Source organism: Larus michahellis, chromosome 1, assembly GCF_964199755.1.
Source record: "Larus michahellis chromosome 1, bLarMic1.1, whole genome shotgun sequence".
Lineage (NCBI taxonomy): Eukaryota > Metazoa > Chordata > Aves > Charadriiformes > Laridae > Larus > Larus michahellis.
Genome location: NC_133896.1, coordinates 216,612,986 through 216,629,079, shown reverse-complemented (window position 1 = coordinate 216,629,079; position 16,094 = coordinate 216,612,986). Strand labels below are relative to the sequence as shown.

General features: G+C 42.8%; 1 protein-coding gene across 1 annotated transcript in view; it reads left to right on the top strand.

Annotated features, from left to right (window-relative positions):
- The window catches only part of GUCY2F (guanylate cyclase 2F, retinal), a 44,315-nt gene that overhangs the window by 19,725 nt on the left and 8,496 nt on the right, over positions 1 to 16,094 (top strand). The window contains exons 11-17 of the mRNA XM_074573017.1: positions 1,106 to 1,254; positions 2,531 to 2,694; positions 2,976 to 3,168; positions 3,309 to 3,483; positions 8,582 to 8,680; positions 10,991 to 11,085; positions 12,154 to 12,239. Coding sequence (XP_074429118.1) covers positions 1,106 to 1,254; positions 2,531 to 2,694; positions 2,976 to 3,168; positions 3,309 to 3,483; positions 8,582 to 8,680; positions 10,991 to 11,085; positions 12,154 to 12,239 — 961 coding nt within the window. The remainder of the gene's footprint in view (positions 1 to 1,105; positions 1,255 to 2,530; positions 2,695 to 2,975; positions 3,169 to 3,308; positions 3,484 to 8,581; positions 8,681 to 10,990; positions 11,086 to 12,153; positions 12,240 to 16,094) is intronic.

Here is a 16,094-nt window from a genome sequence, read left to right as displayed (position 1 = left end):
GTACACTCCAGTTTCCTCACCTGATGAAATGATGAATTTCTACTCATTCCATCCTAACCCTCAAGGAGCTTTCACTTGTGGCGTGAACTTTAAAACTGTCTGGGGAAGGCGTTTCCCCTTGGCTGCCCCAGGAAATATTTGGGTCAGGTGCTTTCTTTGGTTCGTTTGGTGGAGAGCGGTGGGATGAGCCAAAGAGCTTAAAAGTAAACTGTCAACACTGAAAAGCTTTGGGTACTCACAGTAACAGCTGTGGAAATGCAGGGCTCTTGCCAGAAAGAGGGTGGTTTTCAATCCAGATGACTGCTCTGCACTACACAAGATGAAACTTTCAAACACAGTCACTTTGGGTGAAAAGAAAAACACATTTCCTCCAGGGTAACCTTACTAAGAAATACCAAAATTGAAGCTGGGGTTGGATTAAGACATCACACTCCCCTGTCCGTGGTTCAGCTGTCAATTAAACTTGCAGCTCCCCTCCTTTGCTGTAGGACTGTTTTATCTAAAAACCACAGATTCAAGGGCTGACTTCTCAGGGTCTGAAAGACCAAACCAGTTCCTCATTAGTCTTATTTCACCTCTGGATAGAGAGTAATTTCCCACACGTTGTTTTAAACCCAAACTCTCCCCCTTAAAATACTTTCCACTGTCTCTATTCCCATCAGCCTCCTAAGTACTGGTTTCCAGTCAATGGTGAAGCGTCACAGACTGGTATCCTTCCTGTCTGGGCTTGACCATAATTCTCTGCTCCCATAGAGGATCGCAGAGCCTAATGGGGAGAGTCAGAGGCAATCTCAATAAACACAAGCCTGCAGGCTCACACATCCATCTGTCACACAACCTCCCCCATCCAGCCCCTTTATTGCTCATAACCTGGTTCTCCAGGGACAAAAAGGCAGATGAATCTGTTATCTTTTAAATCCTCCAAAAGACTCCTGGCAGAGGAAAGCAGAAAATCCCAGGTCCGTTTGATGCAGCTGGTGGGTGGTGAGGAATAATGGTGATGGCTGAAGGAGTGAGCAAGGGACAGGCGAAAAGGTCCATGTCCTTTGTCCCCACCGAGACCACTCATCTCACAATGTGCTTCCCATTCTTCTCTTTGTCACAGAAATTATAAAGAAAGTGAAGAAGCCCCCTCCCCTGTGCCGCCCAAACATAGCCCCTGAGTTGGCCCCCCTGGAGTGCATCCAGGTAATGAAGCAATGCTGGGGTGAAGCCCCCGAGCGACGTCCAACTTTTGAGGAGGTATTTCATAAGGTCGGTGAATAGACCAGCAGGTGGAATCCTTTGTTTGTACTTGGCAGGAAAGTGTGTTTTATTTCTTTAAGTGAACCTTTAAATAATGATTGGAGAAGCCCCAGAGCTCTAGTCTTGCCTTTGCTATTTATTGTGTTATTTTATGGTTCATGATGTCTAGATATTTGGGTTTGCTGGCTAGGCCTGGCCTGGCTTACACCTTGTCCTGAACTTGGGCTGCCATGGCACCACCACATGGGGTGTGAAGCAGGCTGGACATGGGATTAGTGTCTTCACATTTGCAGTGTACCTGCACAGATGTTCTCATGGACATCAAAGACCTGTAAATTATGATAGCACCTTCAGATCAATATGTTGTTTGATCTTCTAAAGTATTTAAAAGGTGATTAATTTAAAAGGAAAATTCACCAAAGGCTGTTAAACACAAAGATACAACGTTTGGCATAGGAGTTCTCTGATCTGCAAATTGGTGTATGCTGGGAGCATATCCCAAGGAAATATGGCTGTAGCTGAGCCCTCTTTGAACAGCTTTCCCGGACATCTGTTACTGGCGAGTGTCATGGACAAATACTGGCAAAATGAACACCTTGTCTGATCCAGGAGTACTGTTCCTATGTTTTTAAAAGGTCAAACTAGGTAAACTTTTCCTAATTTTTACCTTTCAGTCCTATGAAACTGTGATTAATTTTACACCCATGGGACTTCACTGTTGAGTCTAAAGCAGTGTCTGAAGCCTCAGATTATCCAAATGGTCCAGAGGCTCAGCTTCAGGTCAAGAGGAGAGAGAACAACTCAATGAGCAGCTGGGGGTGGCGGATGGCAGCACACGAATACATGACAGTGTGCAAAGGTGGATTTAAGACCAGTAATAGATAAGCAGTTTCTAAGTGTTGTTGATGCCCCAAAATTTGCACCTCTGAATGCAAAGGGCTGCAAGTCACCCTAAAGGCTGGTCATGGGATAAATGAGGGTGCAAATTTGCTGCATGCTAGAACTCCTTAACAACTCACACACACATTGACAACTCATGGAAGGTGGTGTTTCACTTAACGCTCACTGAAAGTTCATAAAAAAGAACATGCTCCTGGGCAGCTTCCATAGTTAGTGATGCAAATTTGTCCTCTAGTTTGCCTTTATTGTTGATGTCTTGACACTGACAAAGCCAGTCTTTAGCATTGTCCCCTTAAAAATGTTTGCTTTTTGTTCCTTTCCAAACTTAGAGTGCTACAATGGTGTAATGAGATGGTGAAATAACTCTCTAGTTTGATTTTTCCAGTTCAAAACCATCAACAAAGGGAAAAAGACCAATATCATTGACTCAATGCTCAGGATGCTTGAGCAGTATTCGAGCAACCTGGAAAATTTAATCAGGGAGCGAACTGAAGAGCTGGAGATTGAAAAACAGAAGACAGAAAAACTACTGTCACAAATGCTCCCCCCGTAAGTACTGGTACTTTAGATGGTAAAAAAACCAACATCATAGCTAGACTGGACAAAAGAGTTCCCCAGGAGTGAGCAAGATTGCAGAGCTGACCTCCAATTTTGGCAAGGACCTTCCAATCAAAGTAATAAACTTTAGTCAGTGTTTGTTACAGCCATATAGATCCTTCTATTTGTTGGAAGACCTTTTGAGCACAGTAAGGCAAGACTTTCTAAGCTCTTGGGCATGGCCTACAACAAGGGTTTGTGCCCCGTCGTCTTTGCTTGTGTTGTTATTTCAGATCGGTGGCAGAAGCCCTCAAGACTGGTGGCACTGTGGAGCCGGAGTATTTTGACCAGGTGACCATCTACTTCAGCGACATCGTGGGCTTCACAACCATTTCAGCCCTCAGTGAACCCATTGAAGTCGTTGACCTTCTGAATGACCTTTACACGCTGTTTGATGCTGTTCTTGGAAACCATGATGTTTACAAGGTGAGGAGTACCTGGACACAAGGATCAAGCCATGCCTGGGTCAAACACTCTTGTAGTTTTATTCTATTGCTCTTTCCCATCTCTTTCAATTTATTTATTTTTTGCTTTGTTTTGGTTATTAATGCCATGGTATTTGCCAGGTGGAGACAATTGGTGATGCCTACATGGTTGCCTCAGGGCTCCCAAAACGGAATGGAAACAAGCACGCGGCTGAGATAGCCAACATGTCCCTGGACATCCTCAGCTCGGTGGGAACATTCAAAATGAGACACATGCCAGACATCCCCCTCAGGATACGAATCGGGCTCCACACAGGTAGGTGGCTGCACTCGCCTGTGCCTGAACATCAAACAACTACTTCTTTGAATGCTTTCTCCCTGCCTGCCCCAAAACAAGCACCCTTAGAAGACGCTTTAAAGTCTTCCATAGCAACAAGGACATTAAAATGGAAGCACAAACCCCAAGGAGGGAAATGGCTCGGTATCATTTGGGGGAGAAATTGTGTATTCTGTCGCAGTCAGAAACTGCATCAGACACATTAGTCACAAGGGTTTCATTGTAAGGGCGGCTCCTTGATGTGCTGTAGAGTCTTCTCCAGTGTGATATGGAGACATGTTTGTAACTCTGTTCTGAAATGAAAAAGCACAGAAAAACAGGCATACAGGGTGATGAAAGAATGAAAAGGGTTGGGGAGATTTATTACAGGTAGGACGTAACTGGAAGAATATGTGATAGAGCTATATTTAAAAAAAAGCATGTTATAAAGAAAGTAAATCATCTCTAGCACAGAAGTCATAATCTGCTCAATGAACAGAAAAGTGGCTTGTTTAAAAAGAAAATAAGTTCCTTTTTTTTTTATACAAAGTGTAATCAAACTGCAGAACAAAACAAAACAAAACAAAACATACAGTAGGATTGCAGTCATCAGATAACCAAAAGTATGACTGGGATTTTAAACAGAGGAAAAGTTATCTGGAGTTATCATAGAATCAATATTTTTGAAGAGATATGAAGCTTCATAATTTTATACCACAGTCATCCATTAATAATTTTTTCCCAGCTGTTCATCACCAGACTTCCTGTATCTTCTTCTGAAGTACCAGGTACTGCCCATTGCGGGAAGCCAAATAATTAATTAAGATTGCCCAGGAGTCTGACCCAGTATTACAGGGTTTTTTGTCCTTCAGTCTATCCGATAATGCCCACATTTTTGCAGCTTTGACATGCAAATGTTTTACAGAAGTCAATATCCTGTTGTATGCATAAGGAAATAAGAGTAGAGAAGAAGAAGAATCTCATCCAGAATATTCTGAGAACAGAGATGTGACTTGAGCAGGGCTAAAGTCATTATTTCATATCTGCTAGACCATATGAGTTCTTCTTTTGGGGTTATCTCTGAAAACGCAACTCCCTTCCGGTTTTTTTTGCAGTTTGGGGGTTTTGGCTGTCCCTTCACAGAAGTTTGAAGTGTTAAGGAATGATTGCAGGAGCACTGTGAGTTTTATACTCTGGCAGAAATGAGACGAGACTATGGCCCCAGCTTGTCTTGCCCAGAGCAGGAGTCTCTGGAGAATCAGCAGCACATTTTCAACATGGAAAGAGAGGAATCCAGTGCGCAACATCTGCTGCTGCCTGTTGATAGCAGCTCTGCAACAGGTCTTCCATGCACCCAGACAAAAATCTATCCCTAGATGATGTGTGCAGGGGGTAGTTACATTTTTTCTTGTTTTTCTGAACTCTGGGTATCTGGAAAGCAGTGTTGCTATGAGCTGTCGTGTAGGGTGCAAGAGGAAGACAGGGAGGAATTGGTATTTTCTTTCTAAAGAAGCAGAAGCCAGATCTTGTTTTGCACAGATCTGGCAACATCCTACTGTCATGGGAGCAGCGAGAAATGCATGCTCCAAAGCAAACCAGCTCTCTGAGCCACTGAGCTGACAGCAGAGTTTGATTAACCCTAGACCCTGTTTCTCCTGAGGAAAGAAGCATGATGAGGGAATCACCAGCATCATGAAAGCATTGAGGAAGCACCTGGGGGAGAGGAGGGCTTGGTTTACACTTTCACTGTCCTGGAACGGATGGAGAACGGGTGTGACCACCAGTTTTGTGGGCCAACTGTTCTCTGGAAACTGATGCCAAGAAGAGCTCGTGTTCCCCTCTCTGAAAACGCAGTAAATGCCGTTTGGACATGGGCTGCCCGTGTCCGTCCAACCCCAATGGAGAGCTGCAGTTCTGGGAACATCTCCTCGCCCATGCCCGTGGTCCACTTGTGGCAATGCATGGGTAAGGCGAAGAGGATAAGACCGCTGTTTGGTCTGCAGTTTCTCCTCTGCTTTAAATGCACCCTGGAGTCTTGGCTCTCCTCTCTCGACTTGACTGCACGTCCAGAAAAACTCAGCTGACTCAGCTGTTTCCACACCAGTCATCTCTGGGCTGGAGCTGGATGGCTGGGGAGAGTGGTGGTGAGAAGACAAGTTTTTCCACGGAGGTTGAAGAGGATCTGTTTATCAGTCAGGCTTTTTGGCAGCCAGCCCCACGCTTCGATCAAGCTTATTAACCTCCACTGATGGTTGCTGCAGAGTCGTAGCCAGCATGGCTCATTAACTGACCCTGCAAGCCCTGGCAAAGCGCCGCTTCAAAACAAACCAGCGAACCTGTATAATTAAACAACTCGGCCATAATGTTCTCATCACAGGGTCTCTGTTTTCCTCTGAAACTTGTTACTGTGGGAGATTTATCGCTGGGAGTTTTTGTTAGCCCTTTGCTGAGGCTGTCTAGACAAAGGGGGAACACACACAGGCAGCGAAGGCAGCGAGTGAATTAACTCTTGGATGCTTTCACCGTGGAGAAGTTCTTTGGCTGTGTTTGCACTGCAGGGTTGGTTTTGAACTAGCAACTTTCTGCAACAGGAGAACGGGCTTAAAGGCAGTGATCTAGAAAAGTAGTGCCTGTCCCTAAGAATCTTGCCTATCCTAGGTTGTGAGCTTTGCAGAAATGATTGGGTGATCGTACCGACTCAGTAGGAAACCTAAATTTAAATAGAATCATAGAATTGTTCTGGTTGTCTGAGACCTTTAAGGTCATCAAGTCCAACCATTAAGCTAGCACTGCCAAGTCCACAACTAAACCATGTCCCTCCGCACTATAGATAAATGTCTTTTAAATGCCTCCGGGGATGGTGACTCCACCACTTCCCTGGGCACCCATGTGCAGATGTTTCCAGGAGTGTTAGGGAGCCTGCACTCACTTTGTGGTCAGTGGAGATCTGGTGGACATGTAAACGGACCCTGGAGAGTTGCTCAGGTGCAGGACTGGAAAGGCTCGCCCAGTTCAGTTGACTGCATTGACTTGGCCTCCACCAACTACAGCAGAAGCTCAGCTACCTATATTTGTACTTTGAATCAAATCCTCCTGAGTGAGGTCTGGTTTTTGACAAGAACCACTTTTTTGTGTCCTTGCAATGACTATTACAGCAGGGGCTTTGATTCTTACTGAGATTTGAGTGCTGCTGTCATGTCGTCACCAGAAGATGAAGAGAGGCGATGCCATGTGAGTTCGTGTTTTCTCAGGGAAAGCTCTTACTGAAGCATGAATTAAAATGTCTCCAATTAGATCCTTTTTTATGCACACATTAAGGACCAGTTAGGTAAGCGTTAGGACCTTGACACCGTAGTATCAACAGTGTCCTTACAATTGTGCTATCAAACTGCCTACAGACTAGACCCTGAAAAAACGGCCTCTAGTGGATATAGCTCCTCCTGAAGAGCTTGAACCAAATTAGCGAGTATTGATAAGGATGGGAATTTAATTAGAAGAAATTCTGAGGGGCGGTGTCTTATCCAAGGCCGCACCATTAAATCATCTTTACTTGACCTCCAGCAGTCCCTGCATGCTGTGTTTGACCCAGACATGCTGTTTAAGTCCTTGTAACATTTTTGGTATGAAATATTCTCCCTCTTCTTTTTTTTCTTTTTTTTTTTTTAATCTTTAAGCAAGTGATGCTTCATCAGGCAGGAGTTAAATTCCATCTAACCTCTCAGCTTGCATCCTCTGTAAATTATATTGAAATCCTGTTACTTGGACTCTGCAGCAACAATTTTTCAGAGGTCACAGCAACAGGGGTTCTTGCAAAGTTGCCCATAGCTTTCAGCTATGGAGTTTCAGTGTCCTGATGTATATGAATACTATATGAAGAATCAGTTTTTGTAACTAAGGCAGCTAAAATCACAGTAAAATTACATTGTCTTAAACCAAGTAACCGATCACTTATAAATTAGGCTGCAATTATTATTACTATTATTATGACTGCTATTATTACTATTTTAAAACTTTTTAACCTACAACCTTTCATATTATGAAAAACTTTATCTATAGCATAATTTCAGATACTATTGATGTACTACTTTCACGTCTCTTGTAACCTGGCATGGGAAAAGACTTCCTAGATGTCAGCTTTGTTAAATCTTAATCCAGAAGGATCATGAACTTGAAAAGGCAGGCAGAGCCTGAAAAGACATATAACATACATACACCGAATGCAAAATACAAAGAGGTCTGTCTTTTCTCTGCAGGAAGCCCCGCACCTCCTTACATTTCTGAGAACATTGTCTTTTTTCTTTTTTTTTTAACTTTTTCTTTTGGTTTGGTTTTTTCTTTTTTTTTTTTTTTTGCATTTATTTTGCAAACCTGATGTTTTAAATTGTGGGTGATGAAATTTAGCAATTCATCCCTCAGAGCACAGTCCAAACATTAGCTAACCCGAGTGCCCCAGATGACAGTTGTCTGTGCTGTTTGCCTGCCACACATTTTGTCTCTGTGTGTGTGCGTGTTGGTGTGAATCCTGCACGCATACCTCTCCCTGAGAACTTGGCACTGGTTCTTTGGGAGCTAGTTTGGAAGGGAGTGGATCTCATCTAAAGAATGAGAGAGAGGAAAAAATAAACAGTCTTTGGCTAGACAGAAGAGCTAATGATGTCTTCCTTTCCAAGGAGGGGAACACAAGGAGGGGACACAGGGTGGTCCAGCGTGCTGCCAGCATCCCTGGATGTCCAAGGGTGATTTTCAGTCCTGCTTCACCGGGACACAGGGCATGTTACAGGACCTTAGTTTTTTCAGACGGAAAAGGAGGTCTTTTTACAATGAGATTTCAATAGTTCTTGAGATTCCATGAGCTCTGAAAAATTTGTCCCAGATGGTGGTGAACTGAGGTCCTACCACACAAGGCCTTTGTCAGGCATAAAACACTAATGCTTGATTTTTGATTGATTGTAGCAAGCACCAAGGCCAATAAGATCTTTAAAAATCCTGTATTCCCACATGGTTTTTCAATATCAGAGGAGAGGATGAGATTTGTCTGTCAGTGGGCCCCTTACTTTGTGCGGAACCTTCTGGATTATACAGATGACGTGTCTTTCAGGGCCTTGCGTGGCTGGCGTGGTGGGGCTCACCATGCCACGGTACTGCCTCTTTGGAGACACGGTGAACACGGCGTCACGAATGGAGTCCACGGGCCTGCGTGAGTATTTGGGACAGTCCCTGGGGTGGGTGGTTGACAAAGTTCTCAAGACAGACCAAGAAATGTGCATTTTTAATTATAAGCATTGCAACTGAATCGGCTCTGAAGAAAAGGGCAAGTCAAACATCAAAATTCAAAGCAGCCTGAAGAGGATGTCATCAGTTTTGCCATTGTAGGTCAGCTTTAAGACCCTGCCTTCCAGCTACAGTCCTCTGATTTGGATCCCATCAACCAAAAGGAATACGAATATTGCCCTTGATTCCTCCTACATGGGTTGGATCTTGCTTTCAATCATTGCTGAGGACGCTTAATTCAGACCTCTCGTTGCACAGTAAAATAATGCAGTTACCCGTCTTGGCCAGTGCAAGGGAAAGGTTGAAGCACATGTGGGCAACCACAGGCAACAATGTGCTGCAACATGAAGGACATCATTTGTAATGGCTTCATTTATCAACAATAACAGCTCCACGAGTTGGCGGGTCCTAAGGAAATCCTTAAGCTTCCCTTCCCCTTTGGATTTTCTTGATGTCTTTCTTGATGGGTTGATGTTCATGCTATTTTTCCCTCAAGTTCTTGCCTTTATTTTTCTGAGGCTTCCAGTTATAAAAGGTGAGTCTACGCACCCTGAATCAATAGCTGCAGCAGATAAGATGATACCATCCTATACATGTCTGGAGTCTTCCAGACATGTAAAAAAAGGTGGTAGAGAAGGAACATTTCCCTGTATTTCAGTCGTATGTGTATCCAGATCTGCTTTTTCATGGTGTCCTTGGCTAAGACACAGATCTGTAAACCATAGTGGATGAACTGTGGATGACGCAGTGGACAGCAGTGTCAGAGCCCTGGATGAATTTCAAATTTGCTTCTGATGTCCAGGTTATCAGTACAAGTTTATTTCCAAAGGCAATGTCTCATGCATTTTAATCCCTGATCTCTGGTCTCTCTTTTGATATTTTCAACAGCTATAAGAAATTACCCATTGTGGCTGGTTTACAAGCTACACGAAGTTTGTGATATTTAATATTAAAACCTTGAGGTCCTGCTAGGCTAGAAACACGCTGCAGTATATATGCTACATTGGAACTTTTTCACTCTTTCATACAATCCTCACATTTTCTAGCTTTAGTGGTTTTGATAAGACTAATTAAGACTAGCAGTTAGGCTAATCATTAATTAAGGAACATTGCCTTGCTTGTGATTATGGCTGGCTTATTTTAAGAGGCATGCGTTGCATTTGGAAAGCAGTGGAAAGGAGGAAATACTTTGATAGCAGATTTCTAATGGCAAGACAGATATTTGAAGAATCTCAAGGTTTAGGCCCTTGGAAGTGCAAAGTCCCACTGAGACTGGAGACAGCAGGAGCACTGCAGAAACAGGAGCATCATTATACATTAATTGAAATGTATATAGATACAGAGTAATAGGAAGATTGTATGTTAGTGTCTCAGGAAATGTAGCTCAAAGCTGTGTGGTCTTCCTCTGTATATTTGAACTGATGTTCTTCTTTCTGATTATTCTGCAAAAAAAAAAAATTAATTGGTTCATCCCCTGTCCTTCAAGGGGGAAGGGAATGTGATTGACAGATTTGAAACAAAAGTTCAACAAAAACAACAACAAAGAAAACTGGGGGGGGGGAAATGTTTTAGGAACATTCCTTGAATTAGAAACATTCACACCAACAGAGCAGCAACAAATTTCAGTGATTTCTAGCAATGACTGTAAAACAAGCTGGTGGGAGATGGGAATTTGATAAAGATCTCCACCTTTACCCTTTTTGTTCATAGGCTGTTAATGGCAGCTCTGGATGGAATCAATTACTGAAAACCCCAGATGGATCTAGATGCACAGCCACATTTTCATTATTTCCCCTTGCAAACTCCATCTCTCTGCTCTTCATCCCAACTTTCAAATGACGTTGGGTGTCTGGAACAAGACAAATGGTTATTTTTCTTTTCTTTCTTGCTGCCTAGTTATGCTGCGGCAATAGATGAAAATGGTATTCTTGATCCCAGTTGGCAACGGTGCTGAAAAAACATTAATTAAGAGCTGGACTTCTATACTTAAGAGTGTTTCGTAACCTTCTCCGGGAAGTCCCCAGTGTAGATCTCCTCTCACCTTGTGCTCGTTACAGCCCTGCATGGAAGGATCCATCCATCAGCATCGTACTCTACGTAGAGGAGCACCACACAGCTACACCAGATACATGCCTGCATGCCTTGGAGGACTTTTCCTTGCCAGTATGAAGCAGTGGGGAATTTGCAGTGTGTGTGAGCAGTATAATGATCCAGCTGTTTTGCTTTCCGTTCCCAGCTTACAGAATTCATGTCAGCCAAAGTACAGTGGATACGCTGCGGAGTCTAAACGAAGGCTATGAAATCATACCTAGGGGAAAAACAGAACTGAAGGTAAGAAGGCCAGGGCTGTGCGAAATGCTTCATAGGGGAATCTTCTCGCTTAAGGAATTTTCATATTAAGCTCTTATTTGGCCTTCATCCACCACTCTTCCACTGGATACTTCCCAATTGTCCCCATCAGTTGTTTCAGTACATGAGGTAATTCTTGAAGGACCATGGGATCAAACAATCAGCTGTATATGCTGGATCTAGTTATTTATTTAGGACTCTGTTTAGTCCACCCTTGACAGAAGCTGATACTTTTCACAGTGTCCAAACAAGACAATACTTTCTAATTCAACTAATTCAAGACATCACTTCTCCCTTTACATAGTCATTAGGCAAAGGTAGGAGCTTTGCTTGCCTTAAACACCTACCATAAGAGGTCTGCGTATGGCCCCAGGTCTCTCAACAATCTTTCATGACAAGTAGAATCATCTCACCCGGGTTCATATGTCTGCAAGTGGAGATCTGAGGTAATTATTCCAGGTTTAGTCAATGGAAAGAAACCTTCACATAGTTAGTGAAGATAAATTGGCACTTTAGGAAATTATTAACCTGACTTATTTTCAGGGGTCCAGTTTATGTGAAGATGAATGTTGCCTTAGAAGTGCCTGTTTTCCTCCACTTCTCCAGTCAAGGGTGATTGACTCTGATTATAGATGCCTATATTTCATCAGGTGCATCTCACCTTAAAAGCTAAATCATCAGTGGTGGGAGAGATTATTAGTCTGATACTCAGCCCAGCAACAGTTGTGAAATCTCTCAATTAATGATGATAGTGCTGCCAAATACGATGGTTAGAAAACCCGTACTTTCTCATTTCTGCTAAGCTGTGTAGTTTCAACGACCCAGATCAATGAGGGTTGTTTGTAGATGACAGTTTGAACAAGATGTACTCTTCTAGGATAGGGAAATTCAAATCATCCCTGAACCATTGTGAAGGAGAGCCCAAGATTTCCAGCCATGCTCTGTCTCTGGGTGTATATGAAGCCCTCAGAAACCCAGTGAGAAAGTTCTGTATTAAGAAGAGGATGGTCAGAAAGCTGCTTCTTATCTGGATTTTTGTTTTTATTTTAGGGTAAAGGAGTAGAAGACACATATTGGTTAGTTGGGAAAAAAGGCTTCCTGAAGCCCTTACCTAAACCTCCTGAAATAAAACCAGGGTAAGTGTGACTTCATCGCTGTTCAATACATTCACTAGAAGGTCCTTGTTGGTGTTCACAGGATGAATAGCTCTCTTTCCATAGTACCTGTTTGCAAAGTCTGCATCATTTTCCGCAGGTGACTTACATTTTCAGGCATAGTACTGGGACTCAGAAGTGGTGTGGTTTCTTCAACTCCTCTCCTTAACGCCAGTTCCCAAGAAGTGGCAGGGAAACTTGCTGCTTCCCCCCTATAGTCCCTTGGAGATGGAGCACCAGGGAGTTCCTTCCTGAACCTCCTTCCTACTCCATGTGCGTGTGGGACATGCACAGGCAGGGACATTTTCATAACTCTGGTGTTGTTAGCGTATGGGTGACACTCAAATTTTTCTCTCCTTCCATCAACCTCCTGCAGAAAACACCAGCCTCATGCACCATATAAACATGTTTCTTCCCTGTAGCACTGTTCATTCGAACAGAACAATAAAGAGATTTTGTGTTGTAAAAACATGGCAGCATTATGTAATTACAGACTTAATGATGTTGCCACCATGCAAGTGGTGGTGAGCAAAGACTGAAATTCATTAGGCCATTTTGTAGCTTTGCAATGCCTGACTTTGCAAATGGAGTACTCCCTGTTCGGTTGTTGTATGCTGTGTGCCTGGAAAGGACACTGTGGTCAGGACATAAAAACCAGGAGAAGGATTTGTTTGACAAGAACAGTGTAGTCACCCAGATTAAAGCTAGTCAACCTTGACTCCCTTTATAGTCAACAAAGAGAAATACATGCTCAGGGGTCTGATTCAACTGGCCTGCTTGGACGTCTGTATTAGAAGATGAATACTCCTTGCAAGATGCCTGTTTTATTGACTGTATAGATGTCCTGCAGTGACTAGCTCAGAGACAGATGTCTGACAGCAAACAGGGTCTGGTTTTACTTTGGCTCTGACTTCCTCTGCAACCAAGGAAGCCCCAAGACTTCTACCTTGAGAGTAGGTTCTTCTCATCCTGGTTTTACCATCTAAAAGTATGCGTTAGGCCTCTGTTGACTGCTGGGGTTCGTTCCACAATCCTCAAAGAGCCTGTCCTCTGCTCATGTGTGCCAAAGTCGGACTTACGCAGGCCCAAGCTGTTTCTAAACATGGATTGTAAGTGATAGAAAATACATCAGGTCCAAGGGGACAATAAGAGGAGGCAAAAAATTTTCCCACTGCAGAGAGGGAGGTGACCTTCTGCTCTTGTCCCAAGGCCCTGATCTTCACTGTTCCTTTGCAGTATTTCTGTCCACATAGATTGTCATACAGTAGTTGAACGATTATGAAAGTAATCAGAGGAAAAAGAAAAGTTATATGAAACTGAATCTTTCCTAGTGAAGGGTCAAAATCAAAGCTATGCCCTGTAGAAGTCAAATGTCAAATGGGAGGAAGAAGTAACTGGATGTTCAAGAGAAGCAAATATTTGGAGAACTGCCTCATGCATAGGCTGTGACATTATCAGATAGGTATCTGACATTATATCCCATTTTTCCAGCCTTATCTTGATGATTCAGTTTTGTACCAGTTTATGAGAGGCTGAAAGTTGTTTCTCTCTTATTGGCCAATATGATGGTTTCAAGTCACTGCCTCATACACTTCCATAAGGATTTCCTCATCTGTAGGCTTTTGAGCTGAAGGAGGAGGTACTGAATAAATTCCTCCTCTGCTCATGTTTTCACCCTGTCCTGAAACAACTCATCTTCTATTTAGGTTTTTCCTTTCCATGAGCATTTGCTTTTATCTCATGCTTTATTTTGTGACTTTGGTGGCAGTTGTTGCGGTTTTGCTGAGAAGTGCTACTTATTAAGAGAAGATTAATAAATTGTGCTTGGCTTCATGTCTGTGCTATGGAAATGCAAACCTGTGGGCCAAGGATTTAAGGGTCAGATCCTAGAGGTGGAAGTTCTATGTGAAGAAAGGGCTCAAAGTAACCCTAAAAAAATGATTTCATCTTCTTAAAATCTCTGGATCTGTGTTTGACCCCACGAGTTATCTCCTGGAATTCGTATAGACCCAGATAACTTGATGCGCTTGGTTTCACTCGTGGTCTGTTAGTGCTTCTTACTGCCATGACAAGTCATGACCCTTGAGATATGGAGTATTTCAGGCCTGCACTGCAGTGGTTTGTGGAAAAGACAGCAGGTGACATCATAAAAAAAAAATAGAATTGCTATCTTCCTATTATTTACCATGACATAAAACCCATCAGTCAATCAAAGCTGCAAGCACAGTCCTTGGCAGGATTTCTTGACAAGAGAAGGCGCTTTTTCATCTGTGGTAGGCGGTCATGAGCAGATCTACCATCAAGTACCTCACAGAGCTCTTCACAGATATCTAGGGACAAATCAAGCTTCGTTATCCTACTGTGCTCGCAGTTGTCTTGGCACCGGAGACCTGGACAATGGTCCTTGACCTTACAAAGCTGAGTTTATATTGAGGTTAGAAGCCAAACTTCATTAATCTTAAAAATATGGAAGAATATTTAATTATGTGATTGGATTAATATTAACGGTCCAGCAAAATACTGTGATAGCAACTGCTTCTGGTATTGCTGAAATTGATGAGAGAATACGTCAGTTTGTCTAGTAATAAACCTCAAGCCACCACCAAATGACTAACAAAGGAACAATCATTGCACCTACATAATTTGAATTTAATTGATATTCACCGACCTCTCTGTTTAATCCCAATTACAGACTTATTGGAAGCATTAGTTGGAACATTCTCATTGATTTCCACTCTCGGTACCAGGATTTCATACCTTTACAGCTCTGTAAGGACGTTCAGATAAATGCACTTGTAAAACGCAAGTGCTGTGGGTGACACGGCTCATGCAGGATACAAAACATTTTAATTAAGAAGAAACATAATTCCATTAAAAGACCTAATATGCTTCTTACCGTCCCTACTTTCTTCCAACCATGAATAAAATCAAAGGAACTAAAATACTATTCTTAAAATTAGCCTTAAGTCCAGCTGCTCCGGGTCTGTATATCTGTTTTCAGAAGCAAAAATCTTACTGCGAATCAAGTAAGAAGCCCCTTCACAAGCTCTTTTTATGGGATACAGGGAAAGTGCAAGTTTAATGTCCAGATTGCAGGCTCCTGCCCCAGAGAATTTTCCTTTTTGAAGGATAACCTCCTTCTTTCTAGGTCTGGTCACATCTCAATTTTACCTGCTTTATATGGGAGCTTTAGGTTAACTTTGCATCATGAAGAACAGGACAGGCAGTTCAATAGGATCCTTGGTCCTTTCCTTGCTCCAAGGCAAATTTCTACGCCTTCCCTGGCAGATGTTTGCCTTGTAATGAATATTATTTCTCCTTCTTCCTTGCAGCTTGTTAGGATTTGTATTACTGTATCTCAGGATCTTGTGGGTTGGGGCTCCGTTGTGCAATCGCTACAGAAGGCAAAGAAAAAAGCTTTCTGCAAAAGCCTGGTACTGCCACAAGAAATAAGAGCAGATTGGGGTGGACATAGAGAAGGTGTAACAAAATGACAATACAGCAAAAAAGAGCATATTGAGCAGTGGAGCAGCAGCCTACCTGTAGGATAAATTTTTTTTGTTTTTTTGAAATTTCACAGTCAGATAGGTTTAAAGGAAGGCTGGGAGGTTTCTTTAAGGATACACCAGGAGACTAGTTTTGGGGCTGCAGAGCAGTCATGGAAAAAGCGCAAAGCCGCTAGGTTATAAATGTGGGATATTGGAATTTGGCATCCAGCGATGCTCTGGCACGGGCAGCACCTCGTCATCACTGTTGGAGTGCTCCTCTTGTCCAAAACACCAGAAAAGATATATGATTCCATGAAAAGATATGATGTTATACAAATCTAGGAGATAC